This window comes from Camarhynchus parvulus, chromosome 13, assembly GCF_901933205.1.
Source record: "Camarhynchus parvulus chromosome 13, STF_HiC, whole genome shotgun sequence".
NCBI lineage: Eukaryota > Metazoa > Chordata > Aves > Passeriformes > Thraupidae > Camarhynchus > Camarhynchus parvulus.
This window is the reverse complement of record NC_044583.1, coordinates 2719363-2734781: the sequence shown is the minus strand read 5'-3', so window position 1 is coordinate 2734781 and position 15419 is coordinate 2719363. Positions and strand designations below refer to the sequence as shown.

The 15419-nt window shown below is 40.7% G+C and overlaps 1 protein-coding gene across 11 annotated transcripts in view; it reads left to right on the top strand.

Moving 5' to 3' along the window:
• LOC115908880 (ankyrin repeat and KH domain-containing protein 1-like) overlaps nucleotides 1-15419 on the top strand; it is a 100439-nt gene that overhangs the window by 46396 nt on the left and 38624 nt on the right. For 10 of the 11 annotated variants that reach the window (XM_030957765.1, XM_030957764.1, XM_030957760.1 and 7 more), the window contains exons 11-14: nucleotides 6565-6652; nucleotides 7270-7397; nucleotides 7554-7697; nucleotides 8381-8483. In XM_030957765.1, the coding sequence (XP_030813625.1) occupies nucleotides 6565-6652; nucleotides 7270-7397; nucleotides 7554-7697; nucleotides 8381-8483 (463 nt within the window). Of the gene's footprint in view, nucleotides 1-2822; nucleotides 3018-6564; nucleotides 6653-7269; nucleotides 7398-7553; nucleotides 7698-8380; nucleotides 8484-15419 lie in introns of those variants that run through there. The other variant, XM_030957766.1, reaches the window with a different exon arrangement.

Below are 15419 nucleotides of genomic sequence, written 5' to 3'. Positions count from 1 at the left end.
GTTTTATTTTGCTTGGGGGATGGGTTGGGGTTTTGTTTGGATATTCTGAAATTTTTGTTCCTTTTAAAAAACTAAGAAAGCCAGGAAAATTTCTCATTGAACCTGATAAATCAGCATGCTAATGAAGTTACTTAAATTTCAGTCACTAATGAAGTTTTTTTGAGTTTTATTTAATACTAATGCTGTAATTTGGAGTAATTTACAGTATTCTTTGAGACTTTACTCTTTTTGGGGGGCTTGTTTAATTCTTCTGCAGTAATGTCAGTAATGTTCTGCTTAATTTGTTCTTATCAGGGAGGAAAATCATATTTTTGGGGGGGTTATGGGATTTTAGCAGGGATATTGGATGGGGTAGTCTTGGAAAGTTCTGTTCAACCCAGATCATTCTGTGATTATTTTATGAAAAGTGATTCTAGTCCCCATAGAGTTTTGTCAGAATTGGGGGTGACCATTACCACCACGTCTCAGCACAAACAGGTGCTGTTCTGGTCACTGCAGAGAGGAACTGATGCTTCTCAGGGACTGATCCTCTGGCCTAGATATCAAACATGTCATTCAGGAACCAGTGGAGATCTTGAGAGCTCTGTCACATTCACTAAGCAATGTGGCTTTGTAAACATCAGGAGAATTTAAAAAATGATGGCTGGGATGAACTGATGAACTTTCTTCTGTTAGTGGTTGATTTTTCCTTACAGTTCTGCAGTGACAAGTAGTGCTAGAAATGAGCAGTGTTAGAGTGCTCATCTGTCTGCTGGAGAACTGCTCAATCCTCTATGGATTTTTCTCCTTGTGACTAATTGTTCATGAAGTCTGGCATGTTAACAATTCTTGTGTGCTTTTCTGATGCCCTTCTTCAAGGGATCTTTTCCATGTCCTTACAGAGTTAGCCTGTAAAATCTGTAGCAAAACTAGCTGGCAGGCCTGCACCTTTTCTTGTTAATGTATGCATTTTGAAATCAACTTGCTTTTGCCAAATGTATGAATGACTGAATCTGAGGCACATCTGAAGCCTTCAGCCTGTGATCCCATCTGTGCCATAGTTACATTCTAGTTCCCCCATCCCCTCCAGGAGTAGGGACTTCCAGGGTCTCAGCTTGAGCTGCTACCACTGGATCAAACGTAAATTTTATTGTTTACAACTTCTATGGGGACAGAACAGCTCATTTAGATTTTGTGATCTATGTGAGTAAAGGTTTGGACATTGGAACTCCGAAATATAAATTGATAAAAGCATTTTTTAAAAGCAGAAATATGGTTTAGTAACTTCAGGAAAATATATCCGGCATTTCAGTAAAACATCTATTTACCAGTGTGGCAAGGATTGTCTAATATCAAAGGTGAAAGGATAATTTTTCCTAGAAGATTGTTTTTCTTTCCTATTTCTTCTTAATGTCTTTCCCAGCAGTTACCTTCATCTCAAGGGTTGTGTAAGGTAAGATGTGGGAGGTACATAAATGTTCCCACAGGAACCAGGTTAAGGACTGTAAATCTCACAATGAGCATTGGTGATATTTAATGAGAGGTGATATCCTGCTTTTAAGCTGCTTACCTTTCAGTAAACTAAAAGGACCATTCTGAATGCCTGTTCCCTCTTGATGTAGAATCACACCTGGATTAAAGGAGATTCTGGTGTCCCTTTTGAAGGCAGTTCTGCTCCTGACAGGGTGGTTGCACCTTTGTCTGTTTCAGTGTAGCTGCAAACGTAAGAGAGATGTTCTTTTTTGAACAGTGAGATCATCTCAGCTTTTCTCAGCTGGGAAATACAGAAAAGAGTTTTAAATTGGGATTTTTTATCCCAATTTAACCTGGATCCTCTTGCAGCTGTGCTACATAGGAGTTGGTCTAGTGATGGAATTTACCTTTCTCCTACAAGATTTATGGGAGCTTTTATGCAGAAGTAAAGAGATGGAAGAGAACCCATGAGGACAGCTTCATTCTTGAATTTTTCTCATTTTACACTGTCAGGGTCTCCCCAAACCTCCTTAGTACTTGTTAAGATTCCACATCTTGCTTTGCTTAGAAGACTAAAACTGGCTACCTGGCATCACATAATTCTAATTGCAAAAAAACCCCAGCATGCCAGACTACCTTTTAATTCTTCTCCTATGACACAATGCTTTTGCAGACATGTTTCTGTCATGGCAGGGATCATTGTTTTGCCTTCAGGTGATAGCATCCCTCACACTAATGTGGCTCCCAAATTAAAAACTCCCTTTCCTTGATGTGTGTGACAGACTGTGGGTTTATGTATTGTGTATGAGACACCATTTAAACATCTACAAAAGCAGCCCGTCTTCTGGAATTTGAATTCACAACTCTGGGGGTTGCTGTGTTGCTGTTACAGTGAGGAATCCGAGGTGCTGTTATGTTTTTCCCTACTGGTTTTTGAACCATCAGGGGAAGATCAGGGATTTCTGGCTTTTTTAGACTTGGCCCTTAGTCTTGTGTAGATAAAGCATGGTAGGACATGTGAAGCTTATTTTTGTAGTCAACACTTTTTGGCTGTTGCACTCTCTGGATGGTGCAAAGTACAATGAAATTCTTTGTTTTGCCAGTAGTGAACGAAAATCCATCTTGTCTGTAACGAAGATGCTGTGTCTGACCTTTGTGCTCTCTTTGTGGATCTGAATGGCTCATGGTAGGAGTCTGAACTCATGAGAGCTTCATTCTTGGTCTTACCATTGTTCTTGCCTGCCTCATGCCAACAAACCAGTTTTCAGCTGGTGGATCTCATCCAATTTAAGTTCATATTCCAGGTCTTCATGACCAGGAATCTTTGTTTGTAGAGCAAGAGCCATGAGTTCTTCTTTCTCCTTCTGCAGGACAAGCAGGAGGACTTTAAGACAATTTTGGAGGGCATAGAGCCAGGCAGGCATCAGGTCAGGTTGGCCTTTGATGCTTGTAAGCTGCAGCCTCAGGATGCATGCTAAGGACAAGCATGGTTTTAAGGCATCAGTCTCTTCAAAGATCTAGAGACTCCCTGTGCAGACTAGATGGGGCTTGTTCTTGTTCTGTATTTTCCCTCCTATTGGGTTTTCTAAAACTGGTTTTAAAAAACAATATCCCAACCTTCCCAAATGCAGCAGGTTATCTCATTGATAGCAGCCCTCTTAAATCTGTCTCCTCTAAGGTCTTCCATTTTTAGATGTTTACTTTAAACTAGAGGCCTAGTTGAGTTTTCAGGAAGGTTATTTGGGCAGGTAGGTTGGTGACTGCTGGAATGAGTTCAGTCTTGAAAATCAGCAATGTAGGGACTGTAACTTTTTGCAACAAAAGCTTTCTCTAAATCATTTTGTTCAGAATAATATTTAGATTTCTGTTAAATATTCACTGTTGTCATGGATGAGGGAGACTTGTTAAAGAACTGAAAAGTTGGAGCTTTACTTTGAAAACAGATTTTCTTATTGAACATTTAAATAGCATGTGACATGGAGGAAAAAAATCAAATAACTATCCTAGTGATTAATATAACCATGAATATTTGTGAACCAAGAAGAATTGTATGTGGGGAAAGCCCTTATGTAGCTGATCTTGGAATTGCCTAAACCATAAACCTCAAAAGGAAGAACTAAAAAAATACCAATCATTGTCATAAGATGCTCCTGACTCTGCTCTGCTCTTGGAAGTATTGATTTGCCTAGAAAGGAAATAATTATTGCTGACAGGAATCTTATCTCCTCCTTGAGTCCCAGTGGGAAAGGTGCAGACAATGTAAACTCCTGCCTGGTTTGGGTAACACTCTCACTTTCCCCTCCCTTCCAATCTGTTACCCAAAGCCACAGAAAATTCTCCCTGGGTGTTCTTTCTATCCCAACAGAATTAGCAGGAGAGCACATCACCCATGAGTTTAGAGAATGACTTTCCAGATGTGGCAGAGGTGTTCTCCTTTCTTCCTCTTCCTGATTGTACTAATTCCCACATTCCTCAGGGCTGGAGCAGTGACAGGAGGGGGTGCTGTGGTGAGCCCTACAGTGCAGAGAGGCAAGGGAATTGTGTTTGGAGACAGTTTACTGGGTTTAGATAATACAAAGTAAACATCAGGGTGCACTTCATATAAATAAAAGAAAAAAACACATTGTAAAGGTAATGAGGATACTTTGGGACAACTTTCATTTTCTCTGTCCTGATTTTGATTATCTAATGCAGCTGAAAAAGAGATAGATATAGATATATATCCATAGATGGAATCTCTGAAATTTATGTTTATTCTAGGTAAAAAGACAGGATGTGAGGAGACAAAGGCACAGCACTGTCTCAGCCTCTTATTTTGGCTTGTCCTAGATGTCTTCCCTTAAAGCTTGAGTTGATGCTGTTTGATAGCATTATTAGGGCTATAGAGAGTGCTGAAGTCAGAAGGAATTTAATCTTAAAATAAAACATGCGTTTCTATCTTCCAATGTGAAAAATACCATCAGAATGCCATAAGTTTTGAAGATCTACAGCAGGTGGGCACCCAAATGGTTTGGTTTGGCTGGACTGATGGTGTGCATGGTGCTGCAAGGATTGAAAGTGTGTAGTAGCTGAGGATCAAGTTCTGCCTGCTTGAGGAAGTGACAGTTGGTTAAACTGGGCAGAATCCCTGCATTGCATTTCAATGAGGAAGCCTCCTGGCGTCCGTGTTGGAGACTTCCAACAGTGAAGTCTGTTAGGAAGGCAGAATGTTGCAAATAATTATTCCTAACTGCCAGTTATCTGCTACATCTCAGTGCAATACAGGATGCTTTACACTACCTTGAATAGAGCTAAGGTGACCTAAAATAAATTTTGCATTTTGCCATCTTTGCATCGGTAATGGATTTCGAATCGGGTGTGAGATAGTTCAGCAGCAGTGTCCAGGTCCTGCTCAGAGCAGAGTGGTAGTCAGGAATTCTTTGCACCCACAGCTGCTTTGAGAGTGATGTGCTGGTGGAACCAGGGGTTTGCTGTGCTTCAGGCACACAGCAGCATCTGGCTTTTTAGGATCTCTTGGCAGAGGCCGAGGAAGGAAAAACTATGCCAAATACCAGAGTAAGCATCAGGACTTAAGGGCATGCCATTAATTCTTACAATCATAGGGCCACATGTTAACATAATTACCTTTACATGTCCTGTAAATGTTTCTGCCATGCAGACAGTCCAGAAGCAGGTATTTATTGACATCTAAGCAGTCATTGCCCTGTGAGGAGTATCTATTAAATTTTTTTTAAAGTGACTTCAGTAGTAAGTCTGTAAGGTTTGCTGTGCCTGTGTGTGCTAGTGTGTTGTACTGCTGAGTGAGCAAAGAAATCAAAGCTCTAATGTGGGATTTAGCCATGTGTTAAAGCAGTGGTGGACAGTAACACAGAGCTTTTGTGAAGGCTGAGGAGCAGAGCAGGAGCAGGAGAGAGGCAATGGAATCTCTTTAGAGTGAAGGATGTGCTTGGATTGGGAGCCAGTATCCAACAGAAGATCCAGTCAAGAAGTTTCTTCTTCAAGTGTACTAACAGAAAACTAACTTAACATGCAGCTTGCAACTAGAGCAAGCCATATGTCAAAGGACATATGCAGAGTTTTCAGGAATACAGAAACTGTGAAGGAAGGAATTGAGTTGTTCTGTCAAATTTCTTCTTGCCTGACTGTATTTGTAGGTAGCCATGACACCCACTGTCAGTAATAAATGTTAACTTTCACTATCAGGTATACATGGGATTACAAAGTAAAGAGTGAATTTAGAGCTTGGCTTCCAAGATATCTGATCAAAAACCACACATTCCTATTATTGATCAGACTGAATGTTATTTAAATAGGATAATATTGAGTATAGAGAGCACATACAAACACTCCCAGGAAGATTATGTTCTCTCCCCTTGTTCTTTGGGAGGGTTAATATCATTGCTCAGCATTCTTTGTGGTATTGATCATGTCTACATAGCAGGCACATTGTCTAGTTCTGTAGCTGCTCTAATACAGTTGTATTCAACCACATCTTTCTAGTATTCAGACTTTTTAAATTAGAAAATTGTTCCTGATGCTCATTCCCTTTTTGTTGGTTTGTATCATCCTTTTCTCAGCTTTCTGCTTTATTCTACAATCCTCTTAGAGACTTCTTGTGAGCTGCAGTGATTTGTCTCATATTTATTTCTGATCCTCTTCAGTATGTTTTATAAATGTTGTGCGCACTCAAGGCATTATTGCAGTTTTGAGGTCTGGCAGCACATGGCAGCTCTCTGAACTGTGGCTCTGCAGTTCATGGTTATTGGGAACTTCCTGATATTGGGTGACATTTGTGTTAAATCTTCCACCTTTTCTGAGGAGGAAGCAAGGTCTTCCTCTGCTCATGTATGTTACACTTTTGAGCACTAAAATAAAAAGGGGGTTGTAAGGTGTGATTCCAGTATGGATGTTGTCCTAATCCTTTTTAACAGTGTGATTTAGTATTTAAGATAACATGAAAATTGACACCAGTCAGTTTACATTTATTACAGGCTGCTTGTGAGAGATATCTTCTGCTCAGATAGGTAATTCTGGTCCCATCACAAGATACTTCAGCAGCTGAAACAATGGTACAATTTTTGCCCATTTATACATCTTTTATTTCTTCTCTAGGAGCACGAATCTGAAGGTGGGAGAACCCCACTCATGAAGGCTGCACGAGCTGGTCACTTATGCACCGTGCAATTCCTTATTAGCAAAGGTAAAGGCTAGTTTACATAACTAATTAAAAACTTTAAATGCCACTTTATAATGCCACATGTTTGTGATCCATATTTAAAATTATTCTGGTTATATGTATATGAGCATTTGTCAACCCCCTAAAGGTTTTTTGAATTTCATGTAGTTCATGATAGAATGAATTACAAAATATTTTCCTAGTTACTGTTCTTACTCTGTTATATAGATTAGATTTGAAGTATAGCAGATATTTTCAGTTTCTTAAAGAAAGGATTTCCTCCTTCAGAAACGCACATCAAGTACTGTCTGAAAGAGTAGCAACTGCACCACATAGTGATGCTGCTCAGAGCTCAGTGAACATTTGGAATTGTGCTTCTTACACCATGTGTTCCCTCACTTAACGCTTACAAGCCCACTGTTGCTGTTGCAACTGCCTTGTCTTTACAAGGTGAGGAGGAGGAGGATGTGTGGAAGCCAATCAGTTAGTCAAAATCCCTTTGCTCTTTCCCTAGAAGTGTGTAGGAAGTAATTGGATTACAAGAGTAAAATTTGTCTCTGTTCCACAGAATACTGTACTTGTTGATACTTTCTTTTAGAAAGAACTTCTTTGTGTTTAATTCTAAGCTCTTCTCTTACTAGGTGCCAATGTGAACAGGGCTACAGCCAACAATGATCACACAGTGGTGTCCCTGGCCTGTGCTGGAGGTCACCTGGCCGTGGTTGAGCTTCTCCTGGCTCATGGGGCAGATCCTACTCATCGGCTCAAGGTATTCACGGGCAGCTCTCCTGTTCAGAGGTTCTGAGAGAACCACCTGGCTGATTTATCAAGTAGTAAATTTAAGTAATAGAATTATTACGTGGGGATGCTACACTGGGGAGCAAAACTCATCTTCTGGCTTTTTGTTTCCAAAATCTCCCTTCAGGATGGCTCGACAATGCTCATTGAAGCTGCCAAGGGAGGACACACAAATGTTGTTTCTTACCTGCTGGATTACCCGAACAATGTTCTGTCGGTTCCTGCAGCAGACTTGTCCCAGCTCACGCCTCCATCTCAGGATCAGTCTCAGGTAAGCCACAAGAAGTTTTTTTTAAACAGCACCATCAGTATTGGGAAGAAACACTTGCATAGTCATTAATTTCAAAATTAATGTAGACAGTGGAAGAAATTTTAAAACCCTGCTCGCATGAGAATCGTAGAGAGTGAGAGAATTGGTTGGTGCTACTTGCAGAGATCTGAAGAACACATGAGCTTTTTCCTCTTTTCTGCTTCTGGACAGGATAGTTCCAAACCCAGGATTTCAAAAGGATGTTGTTTCTTTCCTGCTTTTGCTTGGTATTTTGATTGAAGAGTTCTAAAGCCTTGTGGTAGTACCCCTCTGTCCTGGTTCAGGACACCCTCACATGGTATTAATGATTCTATTTGTTGTGTAAAAGAAAATATATTGTATAAGTTCAGGATTCTGCAGTCTGAAGAGGCAGCTCCAGGGGAGTTAGCTGATTAAAAGCCTAAAGGAATTAACGGTTTTCCAGCCAACACAGCCTGAGATCTTGCACAGAGTAGTACAGTTAACTTTGACATATTGTCCCCAGTAAAAAAGCAAGGATCAGGTCATACTAAGAAGTAGCATAAAATACACAGTTTGGGAAGAGAGAGCAGGAGTATGCTGTAATTCTGAGCCTGTGTATTAACACTTGAGGAGCTGCTCTGGCAGGTGTTTGTACCTGAGTGTGTCTGTGCCTTTGTTTGAAGGTTCCCCGTGTCCCGGTGCATACGCTCGCCATGGTTGTACCTCCCCAGGAGCCTGACAGGACCCCTCAAGAGAACTCCCCACCTCTCTTGGGAGTGGTGAAAGGTCAGTATGTAGCCACTCAGAGAATATATGTGGTTTGGAAATGGATAGACTGGGGATCATTTTACTAGAGCTTATGCATAGTGTAGTCCATTCCATCAGTTCTTGAACACCTCTAATGAAGTACAACTTAAACCTATTTTATATAGTTCATAGTTTTTTCCTTATTTTCTTGCATTCTAAAGTATAGCAACACTGGTTGTTCTAACCTTATTGTGCTTCTTCTAATTTATTAGAATTATACTTATTCAATTTTTTGTGGAAGAAAATGCTTGTGCTAACTGCCCTAGTGCAGACAGATAAAAAAGCTAATGTACTCCAGGTGTGGTGTTCACTTTTGAATATTGTACATTGATCTTCTAGAATAGTTGCAGCTATTATCCATGAACTTGATGCACCAACTTTTTTCTGTTTCATCAGTAGCAATGTAAACATGTTGGCACCATAAATACCAGTGCAGATCTACTTACAGGAGAGTTTTTGTTGTATTAGTAATAGTTCTCTTCTGAGTGATCCTAACATCAGAGTTTTTGCTTTGAACATGGTCAAACTGATTGGTTAAAACTCCTTGTAGTTATTAAATTGCAATTAGGGAGTTTGTTTAAAGCTGTGGATTCTGTAACAAAATCTGCTATCATATCTGCTAAATCAGCTCAGAAAGAGAAGCAGATTCTCAAGTGCAAAGTTACAAACTGCAGCTTCTAATGATCTACAGTTTTGGATGGGGCTCTTAAGCATTACAGTATCGAAAGCTCTGTTAGCTAGATCTGCTGAAATCCTTTGTTTGAGGAAGCACCGAGCACTTCCAGAGCAAACAAACAAACAGAAACCCCTTGGGGGCACAAATAAAGAGAAAAACATTATGTACCTGCTGGTGTCTGAGTGTGCAGCTGTGCCCCTCTTCATGCATATGCCATGTGTGTGACCTCTCAGATGCACTTGGTGTCTCATTTCCTAGGATGTGCAACACTGGATATTTTGGATTTCAGAAAAACGAATACCAAACAAGTGAAAAGAATATACAACTTCTGGTTCAAATAACCCTCCAAAAAGCTATATACCAGCATGTGTGCCCTTCCAGTTCAATGCTTGTTAGCACTGTGGAGTGGGAGTGTTCTGGGAGCACATTTTGTGGTGCATGGGAATCAGTAAGGGATTAGTTAATGCTGAGTCAGAAGACTTAACTTAAAAGCTGAAAGTTTCATTTTATTTAATCCAATTATGAAAAGCAAATCATTGACTGTAGTTTAGAAACAGTTCTCATTGCAAACACCTTATTGCCAAAGTCAGCACATCCTTAGGTGGGTTTTTTGCAGTACTGTGATGCTGGGGCTGGCACAGGGAGATCTCATTGTTCACAGGGGTTCAGGACATGCTTCATGCATGTCAGCAAAACTCATCTGTGCTGCGTTGTAGGAGATGCAGCAATCCCAAACCTGTCATTAAGCTGATGAAGCATTCCAAAAACTGCAAAGCTCTTGTGTCTCTCAGATCTTTAGGGGGGAAATGGTATTTTTGTGCTAAACACTGTGTGCTCATTGCAGTGCAGAGTCAGTGTGCTGTGCTGAGCTGCCATTTGTGACTTGTTACACACACATGGCTTTAATTCACCAGACCTTCATCACTGAACTTGTTGGGAGGGGAGAGGCAAAAGAGGGGGTGAGTTGAGGTGTTTGTTATTTCCGAGGCAGCAGAGCAGTCAAGTTCTTGCATAACAAAATTGTTTATCTGGGGCAGAACAATTACTTGCCTTCAATCAGAAGCAGCCTCTGAGTTTTTGTATAAACTGAGAACTACTGGGAGGCAGGAGAGGAGTACCTTGCCTCCTTAACCTTAGCACAGCAAGATTTTTTTATGGACCTGTGTGAGTTTTGCAAGAAATGCAATAGTGACACTTTGTTTTCTGAAGAGTTCTTGGCAAGTCAAATGTAAAACTTGAGCACATTTAAGTGTTCCTATTACAATTCAGATATGACATGAGATTTTCAAGAAGAATTTATGGCCTAATTTTTAATTTTATTATTCTTCCTCAGTAAAGCATGGAGGCACATGGAATCATTACCATTTGAATAATTACTTTGGCAAAGGATTTAATATCAGTGTTTAGCAACTGAAAAGATAAACATTTCAGAGGTAACAGTAGAGCTAGAGAGGCTTAGATAAAGGTGACACACCAAGATGATAACTTGGAAAGAAGAAAAATCAGGTGAAAAAGGAGCAGAATTAGTTATGGGATTGACCAGACCTCAGCTCCTCCTTGCTTAGGAAGGATTGTTCTCAGTGCACTACATTTAGCAGGTGTCTGTTGTGTCCATGTAAAAGAAATCTCAGTTCAGCTGCTTTTGCTTCCATGGGGAGAGACAGGAGATCCCTCCTTGGTGGATTCTGCCCTCACTGAAGAGGAGCAGGATTGCTCAGCAGCAGCTGTGGTGCAGCAGCTCAGCACAAGGAGCTTTTTGGGTACAAAACCCAAGTGTGCTGTTTCCACAGGCCCAGGGGCGGATCCAGTACAGGGCTGTGCTGCAGCTCCCGTGGCCCTGCACCTGCTTCCCTGGGAGAGGGGATGGAGCCCAGCCCAGGGAACAGTCCAAGGGAATGCTGCTGGATTTCTTCAGGAAACCAGCTGCTGATAATCCCCTCTACTTTGTGAATGGTTCCTGCAGAGCCTTGTGCAGGGCTGGAACACAGAGCATGCTCTAGATCATCATCAAACGTGCTAGGACAACAAGGGATGCTCAGGGAGCCTGTGGAAAGCAGCAGGGTTGTTTTCTTAGTCAAAATATTTTTACTAACATCAGCTGTTTTTAAACGTGTCAAAGTTCAAAGCAGTCTGCTTTTGGAGAAGGAGGTATCAGGTTTTCAGTAATTTTTTCTTTAGGTTTGTTTTACTTCATTCTTTGAAACTGTGCTTACAAATTAACTAATTGGCCTAAAGTGAGTGCTTAAAACCTGTCAACATGCTGTCATTAGACTTTTTTAGTGTAATTTTTAAGTGGGCAGTTGCTTGCAGTGGTTCTCATTGGGGATGCAGGGTTTTTTAGAATTACACAAGACCAAATAGACTTATTCAGGTGAAAGCTGCCCACATTTGCCTTTGATCCCTGTGAAGGAGACCAGAGTTCCCCTAAGGCTGAGTGGTACTGTTGCAATCTCTAAGCTTTCTCAGCTAGATATTCAATATATGGTATTTCCTGGATCCCCATGCTAAATCTAATAATCTGATGGTGTGGAGAAGGGGAAGAAAAACAAACTCTATGTAAATTTCAATAGATACAAATTCTTTTTTTTTAATCTGATATCTGACTTCTATGCCTAATACTGAGTTATATATCTCAGCAGAGATCTCATGCATTGTGTTATTTAATAAAAATAGAGGCCAGGTTAACAGTAAAACTAGGAAGTTATATGACTGTCATGGAGGTGAAAACATTAGTAAGGCAAATTGATATTCCTGCTTTTCCAGCTTTTGCATTCTGATTTTTACCAGATTTTTCTTCTGCACAGTCCCAGCTGCCTATTCATTGTTTAATGTGCTTCAACATCATCAGATCAATTCTTGCCATTTCCTTCTGGAAACTTCCTGCCTGGGTCAGCAGCTAGCCCAGGTATCTGGGATGAGTTCCCAAGGGAGATTTCACCATCCACGCCTCCTGACTTCTGCACTTTGCTAATTCTTTCTTTGGAGACTGAAATCCTTTTTTCTGCAAATCCTCAGCAGTGCAGGCAGGTGATTTGACACCCAGACATGTGTAGGTCCCCAGGAGCACAAATGTGTAACCATCTTTTCACAGTGGTTTGTGAAATTCTGCTCCTTTGAAGCTTCAGTTGCCTGCTTGCCACCAACTAATTCAATTACATCTCAGCAATTTTTCATACATACCATGAACCCACCAGAGGAAACTTGGGAAGAAGACTTAAGATTAGAGAGTAACTCAAATTTTTGAATGGCTGAAAATTGATTTCAGCTTGGCTTGGTTTCAGCTGTGCAGCCATTGCCTGTTGGATAGCATTGCACCTATTCCCTGCAATTTTCCATAGAAACAGCTGCAGGAGGGATAAAGACTGGCAAAATTCCTCCATGGTTCCAGGAGGGATACTGTGAACATACTCAAACTCATCATTCAGCCTTCTACCAATTAACCTCTTCTTTATAAAGAAGAATTCAGTATGTATGAAAAACCATGTAGCAGATTAATTTTCTTGGGAAATGCAGGCCTTTTATTTTTCCAAATTAGTAAGATTATGTAATATTGTACTTTGCATTTGTGTGTGTATGGAGCAACTGATTGTTTCTCCAGGTCCTTAGAGATGAGTTTCTTTTTGATACAAATAATAGTTAAACTCACAATTTTCATGAAAATTCAATATTGAGCTCATATTATTCATGTTGATGAGGCTGGTGAGTTTTAATTGCAGGTTGCAAATTGAACTCTCAACTTCTGAGTGAAATCAGATTTACAAAAAGACACCTCAAGTGCAAGAACAACAGACAAGCAATTCTGTTACAGAGCACATAGATGACATGGTGATTCATACAGATTTATATAACAGGGTCTCCAGCAGAGATGTATTTGAATGTACAAATGTGTATCACACAGCTGATTTTTTTCTTACTGTCATTTTTTATGCTGGAAAAAATCCTTTGGACTTCACTGTTTGGATTTTGATCCATTTTTTTTTTTCATTTGATAATGACAATAGAAATTAAGGAGCTGTTAACGAACTTTGTCTAATAAAATTAGAATTTTGAGAATAAGAATTTTGTCTAATAAAATATAAAGTCTAATATAACTGAAAGGCATATAAATTAGTTATTTCCTGGGTGAAGTGACATCCTGTGGATTATAAATCACAGCTAGAAGAGCAACTTCCTTGAGAATCATAACCATTCACGAGAAAATACAGTATCAGACTTGTTGGCAGCAACTGTATAAATACTGAATGTGTTCTAAGCAAATTCAAATTAGAAGAGTTCAATTGCTTGAGAAAGCCACCTGAGGACTACAGAACTGAAGGGTATTTTTGCAGGTTCTTGCTCACAGTGTTTAGGGACTTTAAATGTTATTTGCAGCCAAAAGCATTCAAACCTGGTCATGGTGTGCTGTCTGCTCAAGAGACCAGGAATGATGCCTACAAGAGGCTCTGTGGGGTGAGGGGGCTCTTGCAGCTCAGCTCTGTGGGAGATGATTTTAAGTGTATGGGAGCAGTGCAGGAAATTGCCATAGGAAACAGCTGCCCCTTCCTGGGGAGAAGTGGGGATCAGAGGAGTGCATGGGAAGCTGTGTTTGGCAGAGTAGGTCTTACCCTGAGTCATAAATGGTGGTCACAAACCTGGCTGAAGATCTCTGCAGGAATTGTGGTGAAGGCTGTGTTGGACAGGGTAGGGACCAGAACTTGTGGGAATATGGAAATGCAAATAAAAGAGCAATTGGTGATACTGTTCACAAAATAATTGGGGAATCAGTCCCTCCTTTACTCTGTGGCTTTCCTAGCATGCCCAGAACCACTCTGGGTTTGCTGATCAATTTTTTTCCTGTGACCATGGTACTGGATGGCAGGTGGTATCTGTGTGGCAACATCTGGATTTCAGTCATCTTCAGTCTAAATAACTTCCTTTCATATCAAACAAGTCTTCTAAAAGTGATGACAATAGTGGCTTTAGAGGCCAGATTGACAGTTTAATGTTGCTAGGTGTAATTTTGGTAGTAGGTTGATTGTGTAGATGACTGATGCTGCCCCTAAAAGATAAGTGTACAAAATAAATTTTTTTAAAGGTTGACATGATTATGATCTGGCCTGTGATTGGATTCTTAAGTCTTACTGAATTTATGTATTTCAAAAGTGGAAGTGTAAGGTGTGTGTTCATAATTATGTACTAAAATGGACACAGTATTTTCAGCATTTTGTAATACAGACGAGATTTGGATAAACCAGGAAATGCTACTTTTTAATACATCTAATATTTGCATATTCAAAGCTACCAACAGTGTAGCTTCTCCTCCTCTGCTTTGACCTGACTCTTCTGGTGAGCATGTCAGGTTTAGCAGATCTTTCTTCCTACCCCTCATCCTCTTCCAATAGCTCCAGTTACAGCTTGCAAATGTTTTCTGGCATAGAAAGGGTGATCTGGAACCTGAAAAGTGGCCCTGCTATCTAATTAGCAGCTGATTAATGTAAATTCCTATGCCTTTTCTGGAACTTGAGAGCCCAGCTGGTCTCCTAACACCAGTCTTCACAAACTGTCCCACCTTTCTGTGATGATTCCTGGTTGGAGCTGCTGCCTGAGCCCATCCCTGGCTCCTCAGCCAGCCCAGCTCTCCAGGTGGGGTTTGTGCTTCTGCACTTTCCTTCCTCTTGTGCTCCTAGAAAAGCTTACCCATGACAGGTTTGTTTTCTCCCCAGCTCAGACTTGATTGAGAGGGACAACATTGATACTTTATTATATAGGAGGCTCTTTGAACTGCAGCTTTTCTTTCCTGGAATGATAGAAGGTGTCCAGAGCTGCTGGGCTGTGGGACTGCCTTGAGTGAGGATGGGAATGATAAACACAGGACCCTTAGGGGTGACAGTGAGCAGGACAGAGGGTTCCCACCTCAGCTGAAGGCAGAGTTCATTTGCACTTTGGTTACTATAGCAATGCAGCTCAGCTTCCTTTCAAAACAAGGATATAGACAAGCCTTTCGGAGATTTCTGGTGAGTGCAAATGTATTTCTCAAGAGTGGTCTCACAAACCTGTTAATTACACTTGTTAAAATTAAAGGATAACCCCTGAATGCATGGCAAAGCCAAAGAGGCCATGGGTTAGAGCAGGCTCGAGCTAAAGAGCCACCAGCCAGCCCAGAGCCAGGGATTGCTGAACTTCCCCCAAATTCCTTATTGTATGCTGAGAAATTGTCTGGGGACTCACTCCTGGTTCAGAGATAAAGTAACAGTGGTGGG